At 48.2% G+C, this 27237-nt stretch overlaps 1 protein-coding gene and 1 long non-coding RNA gene across 3 annotated transcripts in view; both read left to right on the top strand.

The window, feature by feature from the left end:
* AP2B1 (adaptor related protein complex 2 subunit beta 1) overlaps window positions 1-27237 on the top strand; it is a 63129-nt gene that overhangs the window by 28503 nt on the left and 7389 nt on the right. Inside the window, exons 14-20 of one of the 2 annotated variants that reach the window (XM_081172936.1) lie at window positions 453-645; window positions 8670-8711; window positions 9728-9874; window positions 10979-11124; window positions 12579-12708; window positions 19715-19799; window positions 21488-21574. In XM_081172936.1, coding sequence (XP_081029062.1) covers window positions 453-645; window positions 8670-8711; window positions 9728-9874; window positions 10979-11124; window positions 12579-12708; window positions 19715-19799; window positions 21488-21574 — 830 coding nt within the window. The remainder of the gene's footprint in view (window positions 1-452; window positions 646-8669; window positions 8712-9727; window positions 9875-10978; window positions 11125-12578; window positions 12709-19714; window positions 19800-21487; window positions 21575-27237) is intronic. The other variant, XM_081172937.1, reaches the window with a different exon arrangement.
* LOC308574940 lies at window positions 5416-6535 on the top strand. Its single transcript, XR_014002652.1, has 2 exons — window positions 5416-5934; window positions 6149-6535. It is a non-coding gene; the product is annotated as an uncharacterized lncRNA (long non-coding RNA).

The following is a 27237-nucleotide window of genomic DNA, read 5'->3' as shown; positions in this document are numbered from 1 at the left end:
TTGTTTTTAAAGTAAATGGATAATAAGTAATTTAAACTTAAAATGCAATGATTTGAAAGTATAAAAGAAACACATGAAACAAGGTTACAATTTGCTGATAATTTTATTGTTAAGAATGCATTGTGTGGGAGATGTGGGGAAGTCCGATAGATGACTGAAATAAGCTTTGAAACGATTCATCTTTTTTCTTTAATTTTCTTGCTGTTCTTGTTTCTTTGTACATCTGACTGGTTACCTTTATCTGGAAAAAATGCAATAAAAATTTTATTAAAAAAAAATAAATAAGCTGGAACGTTGCAGCTCTTACCTTTCCCCTGTGTTCCCCCTGCAAGGCTAATGAGGCATTGCAAAGCTAATTTAGACATCTTCCAGCAGAAGCTCCTACGCCCCATGTCATCCTTTTCTAAAAAGGAACTAAACTAATACCTCCCTTCACCCCCTTTCCTGTGCAGCACTGATGCAGGTGACAGCCCGATGGGGACCACGACCACCACCAACCTGGAGCAGCCTCAGGTGATCCCCTCCCAAGGCGACCTCCTGGGTGACCTCTTGAACCTTGACCTCGGCCCACCAGTGAACGTGCCCCAGGTGTCTTCCATGCAGATGGGGGCTGTGGATCTTCTCGGAGGAGGGCTGGATAGTCTGGTGAGCGGAACGCTTTTGAACTTTATTTTGCTGGAGGTCAAGTTGCTTTGTCCTTGGAGTCCCCAAGCTCTCAGTCTCTAGGCTAGCTGCATAACTTAAAAAATCCAGACTGCTATTTGCTTCCTTTTGTGCTAAGCAGCAGGAAGCAGGGGAGGGGGAAGGGGTCCAGGCAGCCGCCACAGAAAGTGGGAGCCACAGGGATCTTCTTTGCCTCTTTGCTCCATTTCAGCTTTCCCCATTTCAGCAAGAACAAAGCTGCCACCTCTCCCTCCAAAGCTGCCACCTCTACCTCCATTTGTGGCGGAGGAGCTGTATCCAGGGTGGACAGCTGCTTAGAGTGGAACTAAATATCACAGCAGTCGTGAGGAACCTGTGGCCCTTCCAGATGTTGCTGGGACCTTGCTTGGCTGGGGCAGGTGGGAGCTGCAGTGTCCTATCCGGGTCTCGTGCAGGAGCCCACAGGGTAAAGGCAGGTCAGCTGCCTCAGCACCAAGGAGAGCTCCTCCTGAGCAACTTGCTCTAACAAGGGCCCCTGTTTTCTGGAACAAGAATCTCTTAGGGCAGATTCACGCCATTCATTTAAAGTCCTATAATACTGCTCCAAACAGTCCTGGCTTCCCCCAGAAAATTATGGGAACTGTTGCTTGAATGAACCTGAATAAATGGGGAATCCTCTGGATGTTGCCAGACTTAAACTCCCATCATCTGCCTGTTGGCCATGTTGACTGAGGCCAAGAGGAGCCAGAGTCCAAATGCATCTGGAGGGCCACAGATTCCCTGGTTCTGAAAATAATATAATTTTCTGCCTTGCTGGGACCTGAGCTCCCAAAAGCTGTTTCACACTACACTTTTAGAGTACTGCTTTAAGAAGTCACGGCTTCCCCCAAAGAATCCTGGGAGTTGTAGTTGGTTTAGGGTGCTGAGAGTTGTTGGGACACTCCTTTTCCCACCACAGAGCTACAGTTCCCAGAGTGGCTTAACAATCCCTCTTCCCAGGAAGCTCTGGGAGGGCAACAGGGGTCTCCTAGCAACTCCCAGCCCCCTGAACAAACTCCATTTCCCATAACTGTTTAAAGTGGCATCAGACCCATGGGGGTCCTGGCTAGACCCTGGAGCTGAGCAAAAGGTGCGGAAGATGGAGCATGAGGATGTCATGTCATGCATCTAACTTTTGGACGAGATGTTCTTAGAGAGGAGGAGGAGTGAAACGCAGCTCCTGGTTCTCTGCATCCATCTTGCCTTCTTTGTAGCTGTGCAAACTTCAGCCTTGCAGGTTCTACTTCGGTGTGTCACGTTTGGTTTTTACTAGAACCCCAAGATCCTCCAATCGCAGCCAGGTACAAAATGCTGGAGGTGGTGGCGGTGTAACATACCCTTGGATTTAAGGAACAGGCGCCTTACTTGAGTGCATGCTCAGTAAAGGGTTTGTTTTCAACACCCAAACTGGGCTCTTGGTTCCCCCCTCAAGCTTTATTCATTTCAACTGCATAATTTAGAAAGCAGAGGGGGGCGGTGGAGGGGCAGAGCCTTGTTGTTGTTGCTATTTTTAAACAACGGGGAGTCAGAATCTACCGCAGATCTACAGCAAATCGCTCCGAGATCTGCTTTCTAGCCCAACCCCAGCACTAGCATATTCAGTGCTGTTCTCAGAGACAAGGGTGCTGTGACATAATGTTATATATATATATATATATGTATGTATGTATATTGCATTGATAGCACCACCTTTTTCTTCAAGGAGTCCAAGGTGGTGTACATGGGTCTCCCCCTCCTCCCGTAATCTCCACAGCAGTCCTTTGAGGTAGGCCAGGCTGAGAGGCAGTGAGTGGCCCAAGGTCACCTAGGCTTTCAAACTCTGTAGTGCCAGGAGCCCTTTCCTCCTCCGTTGTTTTGCCAAGGGACCTTATGTGCTCCAGCAGAGGATTCTGGGAGATACTTGTAGGAGACACGGTCTTCTTGCTGTTAATATTTTATTTCCCCTGCCCCGCCCTTCCTCTCACAAGCGCAGTAAGAAAGGCACAAGGTTAAAAACAAAGTGGAAAAGTGCAGTCCAAAACACAGCGGGCCAGTCTTTTCCCAGGGGCTGTTGACCAAGCGCCTGAGAGCATCCCCAAAGCTCTCTCTGGCCGGCTGTAGGAGGGAAGGCATGATCAGCAGCAGAGAGCAAGCCATCCTTCAGGAAAGCTCATCCGCTCTAATGGAGCTCCTCTTGGAGGAGATGGGGGGGGGGTCCCCTGGGAAACAGTGGCCAGACAGGCTTAGAAGGAACTGGAGTCTAATCCAGAGTCTAATCCAGAGTGGCAGTTCTCCTAAAAATCATTAAAATTCTGCACCAGGAGAAGGGGAGTTCTGTGACCGTATGTCAGTTATGCAGATTGGGGAAACTTTTTTTTGCATAATTTTGCGTTTGCATCTTTTATTCAGGAACGCACACTGCCTTGCACTGCCTTTGGTTTATGCTAACTTTTGAGAAGGTCTCAGAGCTAGACGGGGCTCAGTTTCCTTCTCCTCCCCCTACCAGGGTGTTTTGCCATATGTCAAAAAGCTTCCTGCTTAGGCAGGTATTCAGTGTTTAGCCAATGCATCTTGTTTTTATTATGCTGTGGTTTATTTTTTGCAAGGAGAGGGGGGTATTGCATTTAATGGTTGGTTTAGTTCAATGGTTCCCAAAGTAGACAGTGCTGGCTCCCAAGTGTGTGTGTGTGTGTGTGTGTGTGTGTGTGCGCGTGTGTGTGCTGGGACTTTGAAAAGCTGGCTTCAAGTTCATCCATTTTGTTGAATGGATTAAACCAAATAGTTTTAATCGGATTTTGAATAAATATGCAATTAATTGTCCCTGCTCTGAATTTTATCGTGTTTAGCATCTTCCCTAGTGGGCTGTGCAAATCTCCATTCTGAATAATGTTTTTAACATGGTAGGGTTTGGGCCAGGGGAGGTAGGTTTATGTAACCAAAGCAGCAGTGCCCCCCCCCCCCAATTTTGGGAACGACTGGTTTAGTTGGTCTGATAAAAATCTACATCTAATAAATCAGCAAAGTAAGAAGTAAATAAGCAAAATGAAAACCCTTCTGTTCGCTCAACCACTGAAAATCACATTCTGTCCCAACTCCTTCCAGCTTTTAATACTTACGGAAATGCTGCCAACACATTTTAATGTATATTTTTGCAGCCTTGAGAGCTAGAAACTTGTGTGTTAAATGCTTTGTCAGATGTGTTATTGGTTTAGTTTCATGATTTTATTAGGATCTTTGTTGGTTTTGATTGTGATTATTATCGAAACCCGCTCTAGAACGATCTTGGGGAGGGGGAGGAAGGGGATTGTAAATACAACTAATAAGTAAGCAAAAGCCAGTGGCGCTTTCCAGGGTGCTAAAGTTTTAGCACCCTGTTCCACAACGCACTTTCCCTGCAGAGCCGCAATGTGTGCAGAGCCCTGTTTTCGTTCTGAGCTGCGGCCTGGTTGCCCCCCAGCCTGGACTTTGCTCAGGAAATGATTTGTTGCCTCCTGCCACTCGGACTCCGCTTTAAGCTCCGTGGAGAGGAGGCGCTCTGAGGCTTCTTGTCAGCTCTCTCGGCTGCCAATGTGCTGCTTGCGAGCAGATGCGCTGCCCTGTCACTCATTAGCCCTTCCATTAAGGGCTCTGCGTCTTCCGACTGCCCTGGCCCTCCCAGATGGCTGAGCCTTTGAACGGCAGGTCTCCCCGGCGCTTCTCTCTGTTATTAGCTCCACCTTGCTTCTCATCCCGGCTGGGACTTGGAGGCGCCACGTCCCTCACGTAACATTGCAGGATCTTGGCAGCGCCTCAGCAGAAGAGTGCTTGCCTTCTTGTTTGCCTGCCTCCCTGCCTGCCTGCCTCACACATGGCTCTTAAATAGGAATCCGGAGAAGGCAGATGCCCAGAGTAAAACTGCAATAGCGTGGAGGAGAATTTTGCTGGAACGAGTTCCTGGGGCAGCCTGTTTTGTGGGCACGGAGCCGAGAAATGTCCCCTGCTGACTCAAGCACCTGCCATCATTTCTTTTTGTTGGCATCTGTCTGTCTCAGGAGGCAATGGAGAAGTGCATCTTTGGGGGTGAAGTCAAACTTGTTGGCAGGTTGCAGCGCCTGCTTTGGCTGTAGAGACTGATAAGGGAGAGGCATGTTTTGTTGCAGCTGGGGCAGACGAAGGTGTCCGGTTGTACTGCTGCAGATGCACTTCTCTCTGCACTCCTCCCAGCGGTCATTCCTCCTCTGGTCACTGCTGTGGGTGCATGACCTGGCTGTCTGTCTCCAGGCCACATCATTTATTTATTTAGAAAGCTTTTATAAATCGCTTCACGTTTTTAAAATCTCTTAGGCAGTGTGCAGTCTTAAAAACAGATGATATTATTAACCCAGTAAACCAACAGCATGAAATCATTAGAAACAAATGAAAAAGCAGAACGGAACACGGAGGTTAAGGGGTGATATGATAGCCATGTTCAAATATATAAAAGGATGTCATATAGAGGAGGGAGAAAGGTTGTTTTCTGCTGCTCCAGAGAAGCGGACACGGAGCAATGGATCCAAACTACAAGAAAGAAGATTCCACCTAAACATTAGGAAGAACTTCCTGACAGTAAGAGCTGTTCGACAGTGGAATTTGCTGCCAAGGAGTGTGGTGGAGTCTCCTACTTTGGAGGTCTTTAAGCAGAGGCTTGACAACCATATGTCAGGAGTGCTCTGATGGTGTTTCCTGCTTGGCAGGGGGTTGGACTCGATGGCCCTTGTGGTCTCTTCCAACTCTATGATTCTATGTTACCATATGTGGTGGACATGCAGCTGTGGTTATTAGAATAGCAGAAATACTGAGACATGAAGTTCCCTTAGATCCAGCATTGATATTGCTCCACTATATATCATTTATCGTCCAGAAAGAACATAAGGAATTTGCATCCTTTTTGTTAGCAGCTGCAAGAATGTTCATAACTCAGAACTGGGAAGTTACATGACTCCCTTTTGGGGAAGGATGGCTTTAAAAAGTTTGGGATTTACCTAAGAGTGAGAATTGCAAGTGGCTGTAGAAATAAATTCTGGGGAAACAAGTCGTTTAGCAATCCCTCTTTCCAGGAAATTCTGGAAGGGGAATAGGGAGCTGACAACTCTCGACACCCTGAACAAACTACAGCGTCTATGATTCAAGACATGACTTTTGAAAGTGGCATAATGGTGCTTTAACATACGGTGGGATTGTCACCAAAGGAAACTGCTCAACAAGAGTCCCAGCCACTTCAGCACCATGGACAGCACTTTGCTGTCTTATACAGTGGTACTTAATTCGTTCCGGAGGTTCATTCTTAACCTGAAACTGTTCTTAACCTGAAGCACCACTTTAGCTAATGGGGCCTCCTGCTGCTGCCGTGCCACCAGAGCACAATTTCTGTTTTCATCCTGAAGCAAAATTCTTAACCTGAGGTACTATTTCTGGGTTAGCGGAGTCTGTAACCTGAAGCGTATGTAACCCGAGGTACCACTGTAGTCAGACCATTGTGGCCCATAACCAGTCAGCTTCCCCCCAGCCTGTTGCTCTCAAGGTGTTTGGAGCTACAGTTCCCATCTGTGTGGCTCTGAATATTTTTGGTGGGCTTGACCAATCCAGAAGTCTTTACGCTGCCTGCCAGTCACACAGGGCTGATATTTCTGCCCTGTGGGGCTGGAAGAGGACTCTGAAGCTCAAACACACACACAGAGTCCCAAGAAGCTCACTAGGCCAGTGCCCTGTTTAGATGCCATAAGGCTACCTATTGAAACCCCAGACAAGTTTCTTGTAGGGAAACTTGGGTCTCCAGGAATCCCCCTTCCCCTATTTCAGCCAGATCTACAAAGCTTGGGGAAGAGGTGTGTGTGTGTGTGTGTGTGTGTGTGTGTGTGTGTGTGTGTAAAAATTATAATTATTATGTGAATGAACGAGAAGCTGTGATTGTCTCTTTCAAAGTCGGCTTACCAGCCCCGTGGCTCTTTTTGAGATAATCTTGGCGCAGGAACCGATGAAAGGCAGATAAAAACATCTGGTGCTATTATGCAGAATTATTCACAAGCTGTTTTGACACTGCTTTTATGTAAGAGGCTTGCTGATAAGAAGCTTGCTCGCTGTTTCCACCCTCCCCCTTCCTCGTTTCGCAAGGGAACACTCCTGAAGGCCCCTGGGGGGGGGCACCTCTGACTCCTCCATGGCTGGGAATGAATCTGCCGGGGGCTCCTCTCTTTCCCTTATGAGGGCTGCCTTCTCCGCACAAGGCAAGCCTCCCGTTCTGCCTGCAAATGCGGCAATAAATTGAAACGAGGCAATAGCCCCACACGGTTACTCCCTCCTGCAAGAGGGAGTCGTAAATGCATAAGTGCTCAGATATTTCCCCCCTCTGGAAATACGGCGCTTGGCTGGCTGTAATAAAGGGCTGTAGCTCAGTCGCAGAGAAAATACCTTGCATGAAGCTGGTGGGTCCAGGTTCATTCCAGGAAATCCCCCCTGCCAGAAACAGTGACTCCTGTTGGTGTAGCCAGGGCAGGGAACCCCTTTGGCTCACTGGGCAGCTTTCAGGGAGGTGCAAGCTAATAGTGGGTGGAGCCAGATGCAGAAGTGGGCGGAGCGGCCCATGTGGCCCTTAATCTGCACTCCAGCCTCTCAAAAGCAAGGGATTTTTACACACATGAATCATCTCCAGCAAGAGATGGGGCTGCAGTTCACTTTCCAGCCAATCAAAAGCACTTGAGAAGGGGGCAGAGCAAGGGTGGAGAGAAGGGGTGGCCTGGGGAGAGTCCCGAGGGCCAGATAGAGGAGACCAGAGGGCCTGAGGTTCTCTGGCCTTTGCTGTATACTGTACTTTGCGGTAGAAGGAGCAGTGGCACCTGACTTAGTACCGTATTGGCCCTAATATAACCCACACTTTCCCCCCAAATTCTGACTGTGAAAAGAAGTTAAAGTGCTGCTTAAATTCGCGACCTTACAAAAATTGGCTTTTACGATATCGTAAAAGCCATTTACGGGTGTGAGTGCCTGCTGAATTTTAAGGTAGCGGCTTATATTCGGGTATTGTCTCCCCCCTCCCCTTGAATTTTAAAGGTGCGGCTTATTTGCGGGTGGGGCTTACATTCAGGCCAATACGGTATAAGGCAACTCTGCTCCCCGTCAGCCAGGCCTGACCATATGCTAGGAACTCTGCAACACGCATTTCAGTAGAACAGCATAAGAAGAGCCTGTCTCCTGGATCAGGCCGGGGGCATCTAGCCAAGCACCCTGTGCTGACAGTGGCTAACCAGGTAGAACCATAGAATTGTAGAGTCGGAAGGGACTCATCTAGTCCAACTTCCTTCAGTGCAGGAATGTCCCTTGGAAGCGCAGAAGGGGGACCTGAGCACAACGGCACTCTCCCCTCCTGTGGCTTCCAGCAGCTGGTGTTCAGAAGGGAGCACATGGCCCTCATGCCTAGGAGCAATTGCAACCCATACCTTCCTTGAATTTAGTAAAGTTACTAACTGTGCCCGAGAGCACCACAGGGAGTTTCTTGTGTTGGTCACCTAGCCCTAATTGTTATTTTTTGTAACTTCAGTTGTACTCTATAAAGTCATAACTGGGTGGGTGGGTCATCTCTGCTGGAGGAATACAAATTCTACGGGTTCGGATGCAGGTGGACATCTAGGAACAACTTGGACAGATATGGTGACGCTTCTTTAAAAATCTGTCGCTTTGGTACGGCAGATCTCCTGGTTGTCTCATCTCTGTGGCCAATGCCCACGATTTGCCTTTTTCTTGCTTTTGCCTGGATTCAGCTTTTACTCCCTGTGGACTTTTTGGGGTTTCAGGCTCGTGGCTGTCCTCGCCTTTGCTATATCGATGCTCCTGCTGGGCGACTAGTCTGCTCACGGTGAAAGGGACGGGGCGTGTGGTGTTGCAGCACTTCTTGGGGTCCTTTGTTTTTCTGGCACCTGACAACCTCGCTGAAATGAACTCTTCTCCCCTCCCTCTTTCTCTTTCCCCCCTTCTCCCTGATTCTTTCTCTCTTGCAGCTTGGCAGTGACCTTGGCGGGGGAATTGGAGGCAGCCCAGCAGTAAGTCTCCCCCATTCATTTTACCCCCTTGGAACACAATGCTCTGTTCTCTTTTCCTCTCCACCCCCTTCCCACAGGCCCTTTCCAACACATGCACCAGAGGTGCCCTAAATACTCAGAGGAAGGGCTGTTGCTCGGTGGTAGAGCCTCGCTTTGCATTGCAGGATATCCCAGGTTCAGTCTTCAGCGGCAAGCCCAAGTAGTCTAGGGGGAAAGACCCATTACCATTTTATCCTGAGAGGCAGTTTTCCTCCCAGGTCACCCAGTGAGTTTCATGGCTGAGTGGGGATTTAAACACTGGTCCTAGTCTGACACTCTAACCCAGCCTTTCTCACCCTTGGGTCCCTGGATGCTGTTGGACTACAACTCCCATCATTCCTAGCCAGCATGGCCAGTGGTCAGGGATGATGGGAGTTGTAGTTCAAGAACTTCTGGGGGCCCAAGGTTGAGAAAGGCTGCTCTAACCACCACACCATGCTGGCTTTTCATGGGTTTATACAAGACCAGTTGTTTCTTTCTGAGTTTTGTACCCCCACTTTGCCCTCGGCTTCCTGAATTCTTAGAAACTCCTGATCATTTTAATGTCCTGGATGCCATTTTATTTTTTTGCAAGTGCTTGAGAATGCAGGAATGGAAATGAGAGCTGATTAGCACCACCTGGGCTAAAGAGCTCCCTTGAGTGTCCCTTGCTCGCCCTCCGCCCTCGGCACCCCCGCGGCCCTCCCCACCCTCCAAAGCCTTTTGAGAAGAAGGGAGGACTCTTAGGCAGGCGGTTTTCAAAGGACACTCACCCTGCGAAGGTGATGGGAGAGATGATTGCGGGGATTAAATTTGCAGAGCGCATTGGTATGCAAATCCATTATTTGGCACTCTTGATAATTCAACGAGATTCCGGTAAAGAGCTTTGAAATATTCAGGATATAACCCGAGTTTGTGGTTTATTTAATAAAGGCATCCACTGTGTGCAAAACGCTGAGATGCCGTCATCCCTTTCCTCCTCCGTTTCCTGCTTCCAGGTGGGGCAGACCTTCATTCCATCATCGGTTCCAGCAACCTTCGCCCCGTCTCCGACGCCAGCTGTGGTCAGCAGCGGACTCAACGACCTCTTTGAGCTCTCTTCTGGCATTGGGATGGCGCCCGGAGGATACATGGCACCCAAATCGGTACTTGCAGAGAGTGGCTGCAGCATTACACCTTTCCCAGTACAATTTGTCTGGCGGTTTCTCTTTAGGTTACGATAAACTGAGTTTGTTTTCTACTCCCCCTCCCCATTGTTCCATATTTAGTTATTTGGAATCATTTATATACCGCTCACTGTGGAAAATCCCGAAACATAATACATTAAATCTATATCTACATCACAAATTATCGTTAGAGGGGAAAACAGGACAACCTAATCTAGAGCAAATGATCAGGGAAACTCTGAACAAAAAGGGATTTTTATTTTTAAACATGGCAGCCCTCTAATCACGCTTCCGTTGTCTGCCCGTTTGCTTCCAAGCTAGATGGATTGAGTATTAAAATGATAGAAATTGTAGTGTTGGGCAATCTGGAGGTCATCTAACCTGACCCCCTGCTCCATGAAGGATCTACAACAGCTACAGTATCCCTGACAACTCCAGGGAAGGCCATACCACCAGCACCCAAGGCAGCCTATTCAATTGGCCAACAGCCCTCACTGCTAGGAAGCTTCACCATACGTTTTGCCAAAATCTACTTCCCTGCCATTTCCAGCCTAATCCTTTCCAGTTCTAATCCTGCCCTCTGGAGCAACAAGAGAGCAAGTCTGCTCCATCTTCTGCGCTCTTGATGGCCTCCTCTTGTGCCATCCTGCCCCATTTGCTCAGGTCAGCACGGGATGACACCACCCCCCCACAATGCATCCCCCCCCCACTGTCTTAAGGCACCTTCTTGAAAGAGCCTTCTCTGTTGCAACACCCAGGCTGCGGAACTCCCCGCCCCAGGAAATTCATCCAGCAATTTGTATTGGTGCTTTGGCACCTCTCTTAACAAGCTTCCTGTTAATGGCAGGAAGTCCTCTGGTTTGAACTCTCTATCCCGGGCTACCCCATGAAAGTTGATTTTTTAAAAATAAATAAATCCTGATTCTCTCAACCATCCAAAAATCATTTCATCAGCCATCAGAACCTGACTACTTTTTAATTGCTGAGGCTAGCCGCCTTTGAAATGGAGAAGGCAGGACGTAAACATCTCTCCAGACCCAGACCCATTTGACACTGACCACGGTTTCCCCAATAACCTTTCAGGTCTGGCTGCCAGCCGTGAAAGCCAAAGGCCTGGAGATCTCCGGCACCTTCAGTCACCGGCAAGGGCACATCTACATGGACATGAGCTTCACCAACAAAGCTTTGCAGCACATGACGGACTTTGCCATTCAGTTTAACAAGAACAGGTAAGGCCGCCGAGTAACAGGGGTGGTTACCTGGAGTCTGTTTGCCTGATTCTGCTGGAGGGCATTCCTGATAAGGATGACGTCTCCTCCTGGAAGAATCAGGCAGGTCCTCTGAAGCCTTTTGCCTCTTCTCCGGGGTGGCAGGAGTCCTCCCTCTCTCCAGGCTGTACCCTGCCGGCATTTGGTGATGGTTGAGTCTTCCCCGCCCCTGAGAAAACTAGTATTTCTCATGTTTGCTTTGTGCCTCTCCATCAGTTTGGTGATCTTTAAGACTCCAGCCAGATGGGTGGGGTAGAAATAGCAACATTATTAAAATTATTAATACAGGGCAAAACTAATCAACACACGCCGTGGGCATGTGGGAAAGCAGCTCGGTTCTGGGAGGAAGTCCGGGACTCAGGGCAGATTACACAGATAAAATAGAACAAGCTAGCATAGAAAGGACAATGTAATTAAACACTAATAGAATTAAAAGAGTATAAAAAGAGATATTAAAAACTCAGACAACAACAGTAAAAACAAGAATAAAAGCAATTACTGGACTAAATGTCTCTAAGCATCCGGAGCTGGCTCTCCTCAGTCTTTTCACGGGAGACAATATTAACTTACAGTTTAACCTTTAGCAAGTTCTCTTCTGCTAGCAAAGAGGCTCCCCATAACAAGATATAGGAAGAACTCAGAGGGTGCTTCTCTGTGACAGATTTGTATAACAAACTATGGCAAATAGCTCTTACGGGACAATTCAATAATAAAATGGGCACGAGGCTTGAAGCACAACTGATTGGCACAGTTTTATTATGTACATGGCTAAAAGTGAAAATTACATTTTGATTAACATAAATTATATTTTGATATATTTTATATTTTGATAAACATAAAAAATACAGCTACCCCAAATATGCAGTTTTATCTAACTAAACTAATTCAGCCTGTCCTTTGACTTCCTATGCCCAATGAAGGGGAAAAGTTAGTCCAGCAATATATGAGACCTTACTGGATAAACCAGTTCTGATTGCCAGTCTTTGATCCGGATTACCTGGCAAGAGGAGGAGTCAGAGGAGGGTAAATTTCTCTTCTCAGATCGGAATAGAAATTGCAGTTCAGAAGTACATATGCCATAGATTCGGGGACTCCCACCTGACGTGGGCCACGTTGTACAGCTGTTTGTGAAACATTAAATCTTGCAAGTGGAACGCTCTGCAAGCTTGTATGTTCTTAATGGGATGACGTGTGTCTGTGTCTCTGGCCCTTCCTGTGAGCTTTCCAGAGGCATCTGGCCGGCCGGCGGTTGTTGTTGATGATTTATTATATTTGTTAAACAATGAATGCTAGACTAGCAGACCACCCCAACCACCCTCATCCAGAAAAGCAGTTCTTTCAGTCTCTTCCCCCCACCTCAAAAAGAGAGAGATCCTCTGCTTTCTTTCTCTGAGCCTTTCATCTTCTTTCCCCAGTTTTGGGGTCATCCCCAGCACCCCGCTGGCCATCCACACCCCTCTGATGCCAAACCAGAGCATCGATGTGTCTCTTCCTCTCAACACCCTGGGACCAGTCATGAAGATGGAGCCTCTCAACAACCTCCAGGTGTGGAGTGGGGCTGGGGTGGAGGAGAATTGGGGAAGGGGCATTGGCGGGGGGAGAAGAGCCTGGGATGTCTGGGGTTTGCAGAGGGGGGAAAGGGGAAAGCAGTCGTAGCAGAATCTTCAAGCTTTTTGAAGCACCGTCTGGGGAACAAGGCAAGCTTTCTCTCTTCCCACTCTGGTCAAACTAGAATAGGGTTGGCAACAAGCTAACCACACGTTGACGGAACTCCCATCAGCCCCTGCCAAGCATGGCCATTGGTCGGTTGTGATGGGCATCCACCAATACCTAGCAAGCACTGCGTTGGCTATCCCTGACCTGGAACCTGGGGTTATCCAGTGACTTTGTTTGTTGATGCTTGGCACAGGCAGAAGGAAGGACTTCACTTGATGGTCTCGCTCTCGTTTTGGAAAGCTACCTATTCATAGTCTGCAAATGCAGTGGTACCTCGGGTTACATACGCTTCAGGTTACATATGGTTCAGGTTACAGACTCCGCTAACCCAGAAATGGTGCTTCAGTTTAAGAACTTTGCTTCAGGATGAGAACAGAAATCGTGAAGCAGCGGCGTGGCGGCAGCGGGAGGCCCCATTAGCTAAAGTAGTCTTCAGGTTAAGAACGGTTTCAGGTTAAGAACAGATCTCCAGAACGAATTAAGTTCTTAACCCGAGGTACCACTGTAAAGCAATTATTTTTTTACTAAACTATACTAGATTCAAATGTTTAAATATTTCATTGCTTGTCCTTGAATCTTCCTGCCACACCTGCATGCTACTGCTTTAAATAGTTGTTTCCAACTTTGGATTCCCCTCCGCCTGGACATTTCTTTTGCTTCGTTCTTTCTGCTACCATTGAGCAGTATATAAACATGGTGAAATAAATAAAGCAAATTAAATTTAAATGTGAGACGCAGCAGCGACCAAAGCGCATCTCTGGGGCTGCAACTCACCTGTCTAGTCAGATCCAGCTCTCTGTTTGGTTGTGTGACTTGATTGGGGCCAGTGCAGAGGCACCAGATACCTGTGGAGGTTTCGCCCGGTGACAGAATTCAAGGTTAATTAACTGCTTAAGGTGCCGGCTTCTCCTTTCAGCTGTTCTCTCTGGTGCCTTCATGGTTTATTAATGAACCTTCAGGCAGGTGGCTCGAAATAGCAGCCTCGGCGCTTGGAGGCTGTTGCTTTGGTGCCAGGAGGTGCGGCTGTAGCGGTTTCTGCATGTATGTCTTTGGGGAAGATGGGGTGTGTGTGTGTGGAGCTGAAAGCACCCTAACAGGCCCCAAATATGCCTGTGACAAACCTCAAGGTTCAGGCTGCCTACCTCTGAATCCTAGTTGCCTAGAGTTTTGCAGACATTGTGGGCAAATTTTAGCAGGCTGCGGGCGAGGCCTCTGAATTTTGGTTCTCCTGTAGAGAAGAAACAGGATCCATGATGTGGGTTGTCTCCGCCCATCTCATCACTGGCAGGAAGTTAAACTTTTGAGGAATACATCAGAGGCAGGACAGCCCCCTAATTCCATATCTACTTCCTGCCTTCACTACTGGGAGGAGGTTTCTTGCCTGCTCTAGGCATGGCAAAGGAAAAGGTGGGAACGCCATCTTAGAAGGGATTTTTCCTTTGTTTCTTCCTGGATCATCTCCTTGCAGGGCTTTGAAGTGGCCCATGTATGCTCACAACAGATCTGCAAGGTAGATTAGGCCTGATAACTAAAGATTAATGGAGTTTGAATCCACATAATGGAACAGGATTCTGGACTTAAATGGACGCACTCTGATAGCATCCCTGCTAAGGGGACCATCCAGCTGCTCCTTTAAAACCCCTAACAAAGGAGGACCCAACCTTTTTAGGAGGCTCCCTGTTCTGCTGTCGGCAGCTCAAAGCATCAGAAACATCTTCTTAACGTTTAATCAGAAATGAACAACTGATTTGCTCCTTCACCTTCGGGGCAGCCCTTTGAAACACCTGGAAGCTGCAGAACTCGAGAAGCATTTTGAGGAAAACCACCGACAGGAATGTTTCTGAAAAGCATTTTGCAATTCAAGCACACATCCCACCGGCCTCCTTCTTGCCAGCAGAGACCCTCTTCGAAAGGCTGCTCACTGTTGACTTACTCAAGAAGGGTTCTTAGAAACCTGACATGATAAGAGTTTATAATATTATGCGTGGCATGGATAGATAGGTGGAGAAATACTTTTATCTATCATAGCACTACAACTTGTGGACATCCAATGAAGCTGAATGCTGGAAGATTCAAAACAGATACAATAAAGTCCTCCCTTCACGCAGGGCATAGTTAGACTATGGAACTCCTTCCCACAGGAGGCAGGGCTGGCCATGAACCTAGATGGCTTTAAAATGTTTAGCCTGGAAAAGAGGCACCCGAGAGGGCATATGAAAGCCACCTTCCAATATCTCAAGGCCTGTCCCATGGAAGAGGGAACAAGCTTGTTTTCTCCTGCTCTGGAAGGTAGGACTCAAACCAATGGCTTCAAGTTAAAAGAAAGGAAATTCTGACACCAGGAAGAGCATTTTGACAGAGGAATGGTCTCCTTTGCGAGGTTGTGGCCTCTTCTTCCTTGGAGGTTTTTAAGTAGAGGTTGGATGGCCATCTGCCATTAATAATAATAATAATAATAATAATAATAATAATAATAATAATAATTTGTATCCCGCCCTCCCCAGCTAAAGCCGGGCTCAGAACGGCTAACAACAAGTGAAAATAGCACAGTGTACATAAAATCACACAGTCGGTTAATTAAAATACATTCTAAAATCAATTCAGAATCAAATTAATGGCAACCAGTGGGTTAGAGTTCTATGAGGATTACAGAAGGAGAGAGAGGGCCAGACTGTGCCTTGGCCAAAGGCCAGGCGGAACAGCTCCATCTTGCAGGCCCTGCGGAAAGATGTCAAGTCCCGCAGGGCCCTCGTCTCTTGTGACAGAGCGTTCCACCAGATCGGGGCCACGGCCGAAAAAGCCCTGTCTCTGGTCTGTTTTAGCTGAGATTCCTGCATTGCAGGGGGTTGGACTAGATGGCCCTTGGGGTCCCTTCCAAATCCACAGTTCCACGGGAAAAGGTTGGGACAAATTCATGGAGAAGAAGGCTATCAGCCAGGCTACTATCCTGGATGGCTGTGCTCTGCCTCCACGGCTGGAGGCAGCAATGCTTCTGAATAGCAGTTGCAGAAGGAGAGAGGGCTCTTGCTTGCTGGTTTCCCTTTAGGGCATCTGCTTGGTCACTGGGGAACAGGATGCTGGACTCGATGGGTAACCGGACTGGTGCCGCAGGGCTCTCTATTTACGTTCTTACGCCCTGTTGCTCAATTTATGTCCCTGTTTCAGAGAACGGCCTTTGGGACCCAGATCTTTTCTCGAGAGCTCTTTCCAGGGAGGCAGGCCGCCCTTCTGACTCAGCTTGTGCCTGTTGTATTGACGTTTGTCGGTGGAATGTTCGAATTTGGAACATTTTCTTCGCTCGACATGCTTAGCTGCTTCTTGAGCCACCTGGCACTTGGCACGCTCTTAAAAGACAAGTGCAGCTCACAAGAGCGTTCTGCTTTCTGGCTGGCGCCCCTCCTCCAAAGGGTGGCAGTAGCACGTGTCAGTTTTACTTGGTGCAGAAATTCAGCATTCCAAAATCCCGGAGCTAGTTTTTTGGGCCAAGAGAGAAACTCCAGGAGGGGAGGCGATTTATTTTTATTATAGTAAAATCTATTAATCACCTTCTAAACTGCCACCTCAAGGTGATTTACACATGAGGAAGAATAGTTTTAAAACAATCAACGCTTTTAAAACAAGACTAACGTGTCAACAAGTGGGGACTTGTAGCAAAGACGCCTTTAACCAGCTGGGAAAGCCTTTCGGAACCCAAATGGCTTCAAATATTTCTGGAAAATACAGAGTGGGCGCCTGTTGTATCTTAACAGGGATGCTGTTCCACAAAACAGGGGCAGCCACACTGAAGGCCCTGCTCTGAGATACAGTGGTACCTTGAGTTAAGTACTTAATTCGTTCTGGAGGTCTGTTCTTAACCTGAAATTGTTCTTAACCTGAAGCACCACTTTAGCTAATGGGGCCTCCTGCTGCCGCACAATTTCTGTTCTCATCCTGAAGCAAAGTTCTTAACCCAAGGTAATATTTCTGGGTTAGCGGAGTCTGTAACCTGAAGCGTATGTAACCCGAGGTACTACTGTACTGCTTCCAAGATCTCTGGAACCTCCTGGATAAGGCTCAACTAACCTTGGTTCTGAGCTGTATAAGGCCTTATATTCTAGTACCAACACCTTGAGCATGGCCTGGTAACAGACTGGCAGCCAGAGCAATCCTGCATGCAAAGTGTCCTACGCCGGCAGGAGTTTGCCACCACAAACAGCCTATCTGCCACATTCTGCACTAGCTGCAGCCTCTGGACCAACCAAGAGTAGCCCCGACATAGAGGGCATCACAGTATTCCAACCAGTGCACAGTAGAGAGCTGCCAGAAGTAGGGATAATGGGGAGTTGATTAGAGCAGGGTTTCCCAAACTTGGGTCTCCAGCTGTTTTTGGACTACAACTCCCATCATCCCTAGCTGGCAGGACCAGTGGTCAGGGATGATGGCAATTATAGTCCAAAAACAGCTGGAGACCCAAGTTTGGGAAACCCTGGTTTAGAGCATCATTAGGGCCGCGTTGACCAAGTCCGATAAAGTGTGGAAGCCGTGATCCTTTGGATCAGCCTTTCTCAACCTGTGGGTCCCCAGATGTTGTTGAACTACAACTCCCATCACCCCTAGCTAGCAAGGCCTGAGTTCAGGGATGATGGGAGTTGTAGTCCAACAACATCTGGGAACCCACAGGTTGAGAACCGCTGCTCTGGATGTTGCTGGGCTCTCATCTCCCATCATCCCCTGCCATTAGCCGTGGGCAGACACTGTCTTGCTTTAAAGGATTGTATGCAAGCTGCTCTGGGAACCTTTTTGGCTGATGCGTCGAGTAAAAATGCTTTAATAGAGGGGCAGCTCCCTGTTCATTTGGTGACACTCCCATAATGGGGATAAAACGTATTCCTCGCCCTAGAGAGGGGGGACAGTTAGTCTCCACTGAGAAAGAGAAACCGTAAGGGGGTTGCAAGAGGTTGTGATCACCAGCAACACTCAGATGCAGATCTCTCCCCGACATATATTCCCTATATTCCCTAATATATATTCCCTAATATATATATATATTCAGCTATATTCCCTAATAGCTGGTGTTCCTGACACTGACGGTAGCCACTGAAGCTCGCCTTTCCTTCCCTGGCATCTCGCTTCCATCTACTGAGAGCTGTCGGCATTGAGCAAAATAGCAGGCTGGCTTGGGGGAGGGGGAAGAGTGGACAGCTGAGGCCCCTGATGGCTACAGCTGCTGCCGCAGTTGCCAGAGAGCCCCAACCTCAGACAGTGGCATATCTGTGATGCGCTTGGGTTTGGCCATGCCTCGCTGCAGAGCAGAATTGATCCACAAACGTAGCATGCAGCCGTTTGGATAGAGTGTTTATGTACTTTAGGATGAAATGGTTCAAAGCGACACACCGGCCAATTGCTGTGTGCCCCTGGCAGAAACCAGCCATGGCTGGAACCCAGTTTTTCAAATTTAACTAGAAGATATTTCACATGTATTTTGTCAGGGATGTCAAGCAGGCTTATTGGGCAGTGCTTTTGAGGACCCCTCCAGTCCCCTTTCTTACGTGTCGGAACCGCGATAACTCAAAGGCGGTATCCCCATGGAGTTAATTGTTGCCAGTCAGCTCCCGCCATATTGGATCCATGCAAAAACTTTCCAGCGGCAACATATCCCCGTACCAGGGCATTGCCTAGGGAAGGTTTTCCAGTGAGACTTCTTGTTTCTGCGTCCGTATCAGGGAAGGCAAATAGGTAACTCCATCAGAGTTGAGTTTATCCATTGTTTCCCACGGCTTGTCCCTGTGTTTTATGTTTATATTGTAATGGCCATTGGCCACAAACAATAATTGAACTTCAACACTGCCCTCCACCAGGCAGGGGGTCTGGAGTGTGGGCAGGATTGCTTTGACTACGGACACCGAGGGCAGCTGCACAGGGAAGCTTCCTTGTACAGTGGTACCTCGAGTTAAGTACCTAATTCATTTCGGAGGTCCGTTCTTAACCTAAAACTGTTCTTAACCTGAAGCACCACTTTAGCTAACGGGGCCTCCTGCTGCTGCTGCGCCGCCAGAGCACGATTTCTGTTCTCATCCTGAAGCAAAGTTCTTAACCCGAGGTACTATTTCTGGTTAGCGGAGTCTGTAACCTGAAGCGTATGTAACCCGAGGTACCACTGTATTGAGTCAGACTCTTGGCCTGGTACTTAGTTCAGTACTGCTCACTACTCACTAGTGACTGGTCCCTTCTGCATGCCAAGCAGGTGCTCTTGTCACCCAGCTATTTCCTTTTCCATGGAAACAGAAAGCCCAACTGAACTACTCCCCTTCACTGGAGGTTTTTAAACAGAGGCTGGATGGTCATCTGTCAGGGATTCTTCAGCTGTGATTCCTGCATTGCAGGGGGTTGGTTTGGATGACCCCTGGAGTCCCTTCCCGTTTTACAGCCCTATGATTGTTTAGGATTTATTTCAGAGTGGCAGTGGAGGATGCAGAGACACATTAAGTGAAAAGAGCAGTGCTTTTTCTCTTAAAAAATGTTTAGGGGTACTCTCATTTTCCTACTCATATTGAAATACTGCCCCTTCAATGAGGCCAAACTCAGATTCACAAAATGTTTAGGGGCATGTGTACCCCTGCGTCCCCCCAGGAAAAAAAGCACTGGAAAAGGGGGTGCAGCGTTAAGACCAAAGAAGTTGCTCAGTGCTAAAAATGAGATTGGGGGGGAGGGAATTCTCATTTCCTAGACCACCTTCTGATTCAGTCCCCCCCCCCCCAGGAAACCCCATCTCTTCCTCCCGCCCCTTGGTGACCCTTAATTGGAGAAGCGGGATGCCAATCACTTTCTCCCTCTTTCTTCTTCCTCTTCCTGGCAGGTGGCTGTCAAGAACAACATAGATGTCTTCTACTTCAGCTGCCTTATTCCCCTCAACGTGCTTTTTGTCGAGGATGGCAAAATGGGTAAGTGGGGCCTCTTCGTCGCTTGATCTCAGGAGGAGGGGAAAGTGAGATGTCGAGGAAGGGGGCCAGTCTCTTCTGCTTCCGCCAGATCCAGATACGTCTGGGAACAAGAGTGGCAGAGGGGAGATGGGACGGGTAAAGAGGAAGGATGCCCTTCAAGGCCAAAAAGGATGCGATCGACATTTATTTATTGACATTTATTTATTGAGCAATTTTTAGTCTGCTTTGTACTTTAAAGCAATCCCTAAGCGGTTTACGGTATCCTAAGCATATCACAAAGAAATAAAATGTGATTTCACGTTTTTTAAAAAAAGCAGCACAGGATAATATATCATCATAAACGCAAGTATAAACTCAAATGACTAATGTTTGGAAGACAAACCTCTCTACCTGGCCCCAGTGACACGTGAGAGATTTAGGACACACCCTCTTCTTGTAACTGTAATTTGTTTCAAACTGTTCTTAATATTTTATTTTTGAATTGCTATAACCCATTCTGAGACCTTCTAGTGAAGGGGTGGGTAAGAAATTGAATCATCATTATCATTATTATTGCTGCTATTATTATTATTATTATTATTATTATTATTATTATTATTATTATTATTATTATTATCATTATCATTATCATTATCGTTATCATCATCAACATCTACTAGCAAAAAATCAGTGCCAGAAATGCATTAGCAGCCAGTGATAATAGCTGTAATAACCTCGTGCCTGGATTACTGCCGTGCATCCTATGTGGGGCAGCCCTTGAAGACTGTTTGGAATCTGCAGTAGGTGCAGAATGATGTCACCTGGTTGCTGAGTTACACACCATTTCAGCGTCAGATTATGCCTCTTCACTGTGATCTGCATTGGCTGCCTAGTCATGTCCAAGTCCGTTTTAAGGCATTGTCATTGACTTCCAAAGCCTTAAATGGCTCAGGGCCTAAACACTTGGCAAAAGCCATGTTCCAGTTATGGGCAGCTCAGTCATTGACATCATTGGAGGGGAGCCTTCTTGGGGTGCCTCCTGCGAGGTAGGACCTGAGGGTGGTGATACAGTCAAGGACCTTCTCGGTTGTTTCACCCTCCCTGTGGCACTCTCTGCCACTGGAGGCCTGTCAGTCATAATCTTTACTCCAGTTTCATTGGGTGTAAAAAGGCACACCTCTCATGCTTTCTTGAGGTTATTGTCAGTTAGGACTCGGGGGAAATTTGATCATAGAACCATCTATAGGATTGCTGCTGTTTTAGAAAATGGTTTTATAGTTTTAATTTACTCTGTTGGTGTTTGACAGTGTGATTTGTGAACCATTAAGGATTTTTAAATTAAGAGCGAAAGAAAACAGCACGACTCTGGATTGACGTGTGACTTAGTGCCCTGGCGGCAGCTTTCTACAGCAACTGTAGCTTCAGAGCAGTCTTCAGCTGAGATTCCTGGATTGCTGGGGGTTGGACTAGATGACCCTTGGGTCCCTTCCAACTCTAAGATTCTATGATTCAGTGGTGGCCCCACATTATGGTAGTCTAGATTAAGGATGCTTTTCATCTGTTTCTTGCATCTGTCCCTCCGGGTGTTGGGTTTCAGAAACTGCACTGCCTGAAATATGGCCCAATGACTGGGGGAAAACTAGTCTGGATGGAGAGATGTTAGGTGTCTCAAACGACTCTTGTGTTTCTCCTCTCCCACCCACTAACAGAACGCCAAGTTTTCCTCGCCACATGGAAAGACATTCCAAATGAAAACGAGCTTCAGTTCCAGATTAAAGAGTGCCACCTGAATGCTGGTGAGTGATATTTTTTAAAAAATAAACAGTCCTGCATGTGGGGATCTTTGTTAAGGCTTTATTCAATGCACTATAGTACCACTTTAAACACCCATGGCTCCCCCCCCCAAAAAAAAGGATTCTGGGAGCTGTAGTTTGTTAAGGGTGCAAAGAGTTGTTAGAAGACCCCCATTCGCCTCCCAGAGCTACAAGGGATAGCTCAGTGGGTCGGGTATGAGACGCTTAATCTCACGGTCGTGGGTTCAAGCCCCACATGGAGCAGAAGATTCCTGATGTTGGACTAGATGACCCTCATGGTCCCTTCCAACAATTCTACAAATTCTCAAGAGTTACCTGTGATTGATTTTTATACTACTCTGGGCTTCCCATGGGAGCATCCCTTTGGCCACTGTGACAACAGAATGCTGGACTAGATGGTCCCTTGGCCTGATCCAGCAGCCTCTTCTGATGTTCTTATGCTTCATTAAAGGGTTTTTTAAAAATGGTTTCACAACCTTTGGGTTCTGCTAAGCTGGCTGATTGTCTCCCTCCTGTGTTGTTGGTGGGGGTTTGACTACATGCAGATGGGTGTTTGGAGAATGGTGATGGCAGGGAGCCTCCTGTGGCAGGCACAGTCTATCTAGAACAGTCTCAACCCCTCCCCTGTCTCCCCCTGGAGGATGCTTCCCATTGTGGGCTCCTCCACAAGGTGTGCCTCCTTTAGGGAAGGTTCTCCTCAGTCACTCTGGCCTCCCTTAGCCAGTCCCTTTGCCACCGCTGGCAGGTATTAGGAAGATGTGTTACAGGGAACCCCCCCATTTATGCGGTGGTCATGTTCCAAGGCACCACACGTTTAAAGGAGATTGCTTATATCTGAAACACCATTTTAAAAGCCTGCAAATGCCCTGTCCCATCCCTTTTTGTGACGTTTTGGGTCACTTCTGGGTTCGACGTGTGTGCGTGGTTGTGCACACATTGAATGCACCTGTATATCAAGTCCATCCATCCATTGGTCCATCCATCTCAGTACTGTCTACACTGGCAGCAGCTCTCCAAAGTTTCAGACACGAGTCTTTCCCCAACCCTATTTGGAGACGCCCAAGATTGAACCCGGGACCTCCTGCATAGAAAGTATGGCCTGTTCCTTAACCTTGTCCTTATCCTAAAAATAAAGCAGGATTCCATCCTTCATGGTTTGGAACAAAGGTCTAGTTTAACTAGGAATATAGGAAGCAATCTTATACAGAGTCAGACCCTTGGTTCATTTAGTTCTGTATTGTCTACACTGACTGGCAGCAGCTTTCCAAGGTTTCAGGTGCGGGTCTCTCCTAACCTACCCAGAGAAGCCACAGATGGCCTGGAATTTTCTGCATGACCTACATCCCTTCCCTAATCTGCCTTTTATGGAGTCTGCACTCAATTGTCTGCATTGACTGGCACCTGCTCCCCAGGGCTTCAGGGAAGAGTTATTCCCAGCCCTACTTGGATATGCACCGGGGAATGAACCATGCGAAGAACATGGCCCTTCGCCGATCTTTGCCTCTTCCCCTTGTTGGAGATACTTCCGTCTCCAGCGAGCTCAGCAGCCTGATCTCAAAGCACAGAGTAAGCGGAGAGGAGGAGCAGGCTGGGAAGCCGTCCTCTGTAATTGCTACGGGGGCAAGGCATTAGCTTCCGAGATAGGGGAAGCCAGCCAGAACTGATAAGAAGAAACCAAAATCATGTTTATCAGGCATGACCCACTTTTCAGGCTCTCCACAAGCAGAGGGAGACTGGCAGATTCTCTTGCATGCTACTGCTTCCCCAGCGACAGCTTCATCTCAGAGATGCCTCATCTCTCTGCCACGGTTTTCTGGGGTGCGGTGGAGAGGCAGGCAGGGTCTCCCTTCTCCCTGATCTGGGGAGGTGGCTGCGGGGAGCTTTGAAGCACGGAAAGTTTACTGACCATGTTACCAAAGCAGGATCAGAGCGGTCCACACTCCAAAAGCCGCTGCTCTTTTGCTCAAGTCCCAAGCAAGACAGAGAGCTGAAAAGCTCTGTTTGCACCAGGTGAGCAGGCCTTGCCCAACAAGCAAGGCCTGGAGCTTAAAGCTGTTTTCAGGCAGGGCAACCCCAAGCAGATCTGGTGCAAAAGGAGCTTTTTAAAGCTCGGCTTTGCTAGCTAGGCAAGGCCTGCTTGGTGCTCCAGCTCTGGGAGGCTAGGGATTCTCGTGTGAGATTTCTTCCCACTCACCTGCTAGCCACAAGGCAGCTCCAAGGGTTAGGCTATATGCGATTTTCACGTATACATGTAATCCTTGGAACTGAACCCCTGCATAATACGAGGGATTACAGTGTATGTGGTATATAAATGTGGATGAGAGTATACGCAAATGCACAAAAATCTATTTATCTAGCTTTGTATATATGCATCACACACCCATGCTAAGATTTCCAGCTTGGCAAAATTTGTGCCACAGATTATTCCATTTGCATTCCTAGGAAGAAAATTAAGATCCTGTTAGTTAGCTAGTTTTCTAAATCGCTTCAGTTGCCTTATAATGAAGGCAAAATGTTCTTTTCCCGTGGATTGGGGTTTTTCCTCTCTTTCCCATTCTTGTGCTTCCGTCGACGCCCTCCTCCTGACAGCTGCTGCCTCCCAACCACTTCCCTTGACTTATTTTTTTTTTAATAAAAAAGAGAGAATAATAAAGAGTGTTCCAAGGCACAATTATCATCACGCAGGAGAACAAAAGGCAGCCTGCGGTTTCCGAAGTAGGAAGGTCACACAATAGCAGGCGCCTGGGAGGGGTCTTGAAGTCAATGGATGCTCAACACACACACACACATTTCCCTGCCTTTGGAGCTGTTTCGAGCAATCAATAGCAAGTTGTTGGTTTTTTCCTTGTTCCTGGGCTGCCCCCTCCCGCCCCGTGCGAGAGCCACCCCCTTCGGCAACAACAAGGTCACCCTCTGCGGATGACTAAGCTCTTGAAACATGTCAGCAAAGCCATACACATTACAATTAAGTAAACAGTGGCAGCGCTGCCCTCCTTTGTGCTGCTATCAGCCGGGGGTTTCGTTTTCCACATGTCAAAGTAACTTCACTGAGCAGCAACCGGGGCGGGCAAGAGGCTCTATTTAAAGCCCTGTCGTTGCTTGCGAGAGAGCGGAGGATGGAAGCAGGCGGGGAGGGGGTTTTCATTCCCCCCCCCACACATTGTGTTCTCTTGGAAGCTTCAGAACGCCCTCCTTTGAGAAGGGTATCAGCACCCGCTCATGATCCGGCAAGGGCCATTCACGGCTCCATGCCTGGAGGGAGCACAGAGAGGCACAGTGGGGAGAAGTGAGAGGCCGGTCACCTCCCCTTGAGAAAAAGGATCTGGTGGAGTTGAGGAAGAGAAAGGGAGCCAAAATTATCAAGGAGCAGCGTATGGTACCTTTTGGTTTAGAGCAGGGGTCGCCAACTCCCAAGAGATTGTGATCTACTCACAGAGTTAAAAACTGGCAGTGATCTACCTGCTTTTTCGGGGGTTCGGGTCAAAGTTGTTGAGTTCTTTCAGGGAGGAGGTAAAGTGTTGAGCTTTTTCTAGGGGAGCCACAGTTGTTCAGCTTCTTTGGGGGAGCCAGTGATCTACCACTGATCTACCACAGACGTCCAGTGATCCACCGGTAGATCACAACCTACCTGTTGGACATGCCTGGTTTAGAGAAAAGGCAAGGAAGAGGTGGCACAATAGCAGCTTGTAATGTTATGCCCAGCATGGAAAAAGTGGACAGAGAATAATCCCCCCCCCCTTTCCTAACGCTAGAACTCGGGACAGAGAAAAGAAAGGACTTCTTCACAGAGCGCAGAGTTAAACTCTGGAACTCCTTCCCACAGGAGGCCGTGATGGCCACCCACTTGGGTGGCTTTAAAAGAGGATTGGACAGATTTGTGGAGGAGAAGCAGTCAAGGCTTCCCCCTAAGACTTCTGGGAGCTGTAGTTTTTGTTAAGAGTGCTGAAGGCTGTTAAAAGGTAAAGGGACCCCTGACCATTAGGTCCAGTCGTAGCTGACTCTGGGGTTGCGGCGCTCATCTTGCTTTACTGGCCGAGGGGTCGGTGTACAGCTTCCGGGTCATGTGGCCAGCATGACTAAGCCGCTTCTGGCAAACCAGAGCAGCGCACGGAAACGCCTTTTACCTTCCCACTGGAGCAGTACCTATTTATCTACTTGCACTTTGACGTGCTTTCGAACTGCTAGGTTGGCAGGAGCAGGGACCGAGCAACAGGAGCTCACCTGTTGCGGGTATTCGAACCGCCGACCTTCTGATCAGCAAGTCCTAGGCTCTGTGGTTTAACCCACAGCACTACCCGTGTCCCTGCTGAAGTCTGTTAGGAAACCCCTATTCCCTTTCCAGAGCTACAATTCCCAGAGTTCCCTGTGGGGAGGTATTGATCATTCAGTCACTTTGAGAATTGTAGCTCTAGGAGGGGAACAGAGGTCTCCTAACAACCCTCAGCATCCTTAACAAACTACAGCTCCCAGAATTCTTCTGGGGAAGACATGACTGTTTCAAGTTGCATCGTAGCGCTTTGAGTGTGCCAAGTGAGTATGGTGCCAGTCACAGAATATTAATTGCATGTTTGAAATAGTGGGCTGGACTGCTTTTCTAGAATTGGTAAGCTATGGCCTTGTGGTGCTTTAAGGAATTGGCTTTCTCGTGCGCTGCTTTGACAGGCTCTGTGTCTGGGAAGCGGCTTACAAATCCATTAGACAAATGGACCTTCCTGTTTGCCAGGCCATGTACTCTCTCTCTCTCCCCCCCCCCTCCAACTTTAGGCCTGAGGGATCTCTAATGCTGTTTGTGCAGATTTAGGCAGCGGAGAATGGAGCCGGCGTCAGATCGGCAACTCTTTGGTCCCCTGCCCTGTTTGCCGAGGGCTCAGCAACACTCGGAGCAGGTGCCTGCTTATGAAGACAGCGGGGCCCCTCTGCCACCGGTCACGTGGGCCCGAGCTGTTTTGCCTTGTGTGTTAGGCACTGCCGGGCAGCGTTGCCTAGCAACGCTTCCTCGTTCCCTCCGAAGCTGACATCAGCCTTGGCATGACAGTGCCGGGAAGCGGAGGTTGGGGCGGCGGGGGGAGCTGGCATTGCTACCTGTGAATGAAAGGGAAGAACTACGAATCTCCCAGCGCACGCCCTTCGTAGTATTTTTCAATGGCTACTCGCCGCAAAGGCTAATGCTCCACAGTCGGAGGCAGTGATGCTTCTGGAAACCGCAGGAGGGGAAGATGCTCTAGTGCTCAGGTCCTGCTTGCGAGATTCCCTTTGGGGCATCTACTTGGCCACTGTGAGAACAGGATGCTGGGCTAGATGGACCATTGGCCTGATCCTGCAGGCTGTTCTTCACTTGAGCTGCTGACTGCTAGGTGCTGCTGGACAGGATGTGATGCTACATGGAGCTTGCAGGCGCTGCCAATTTTGGATCACCCTCCCTGGTGCCTGCCAAACAATATTTTTCTTCGGCACCCTGAGCATCAAAAGTGCTGACGTCGGCTTGTGGTTTTCTTCCATCATCCCTAATTTTAAAAAATACTTTGTTATTTTGTTTTGTCACTGTTGCTTTGCACCATTCCGAGATCCATCTGTGTGAAAGGGAGCATAAGGTAAACGTAAAGGGACCCCTGACCATTAGGTCCAGTCGTGGCCGACTCTGGGGT

Source organism: Podarcis bocagei (assembly GCF_964188305.1).
Source record: "Podarcis bocagei genome assembly, chromosome: 15".
NCBI lineage: Eukaryota > Metazoa > Chordata > Lepidosauria > Squamata > Lacertidae > Podarcis > Podarcis bocagei.
The sequence above is the reverse complement of the archived record's forward strand: the minus strand, read 5'-3'. Positions and strand labels throughout refer to the sequence as shown.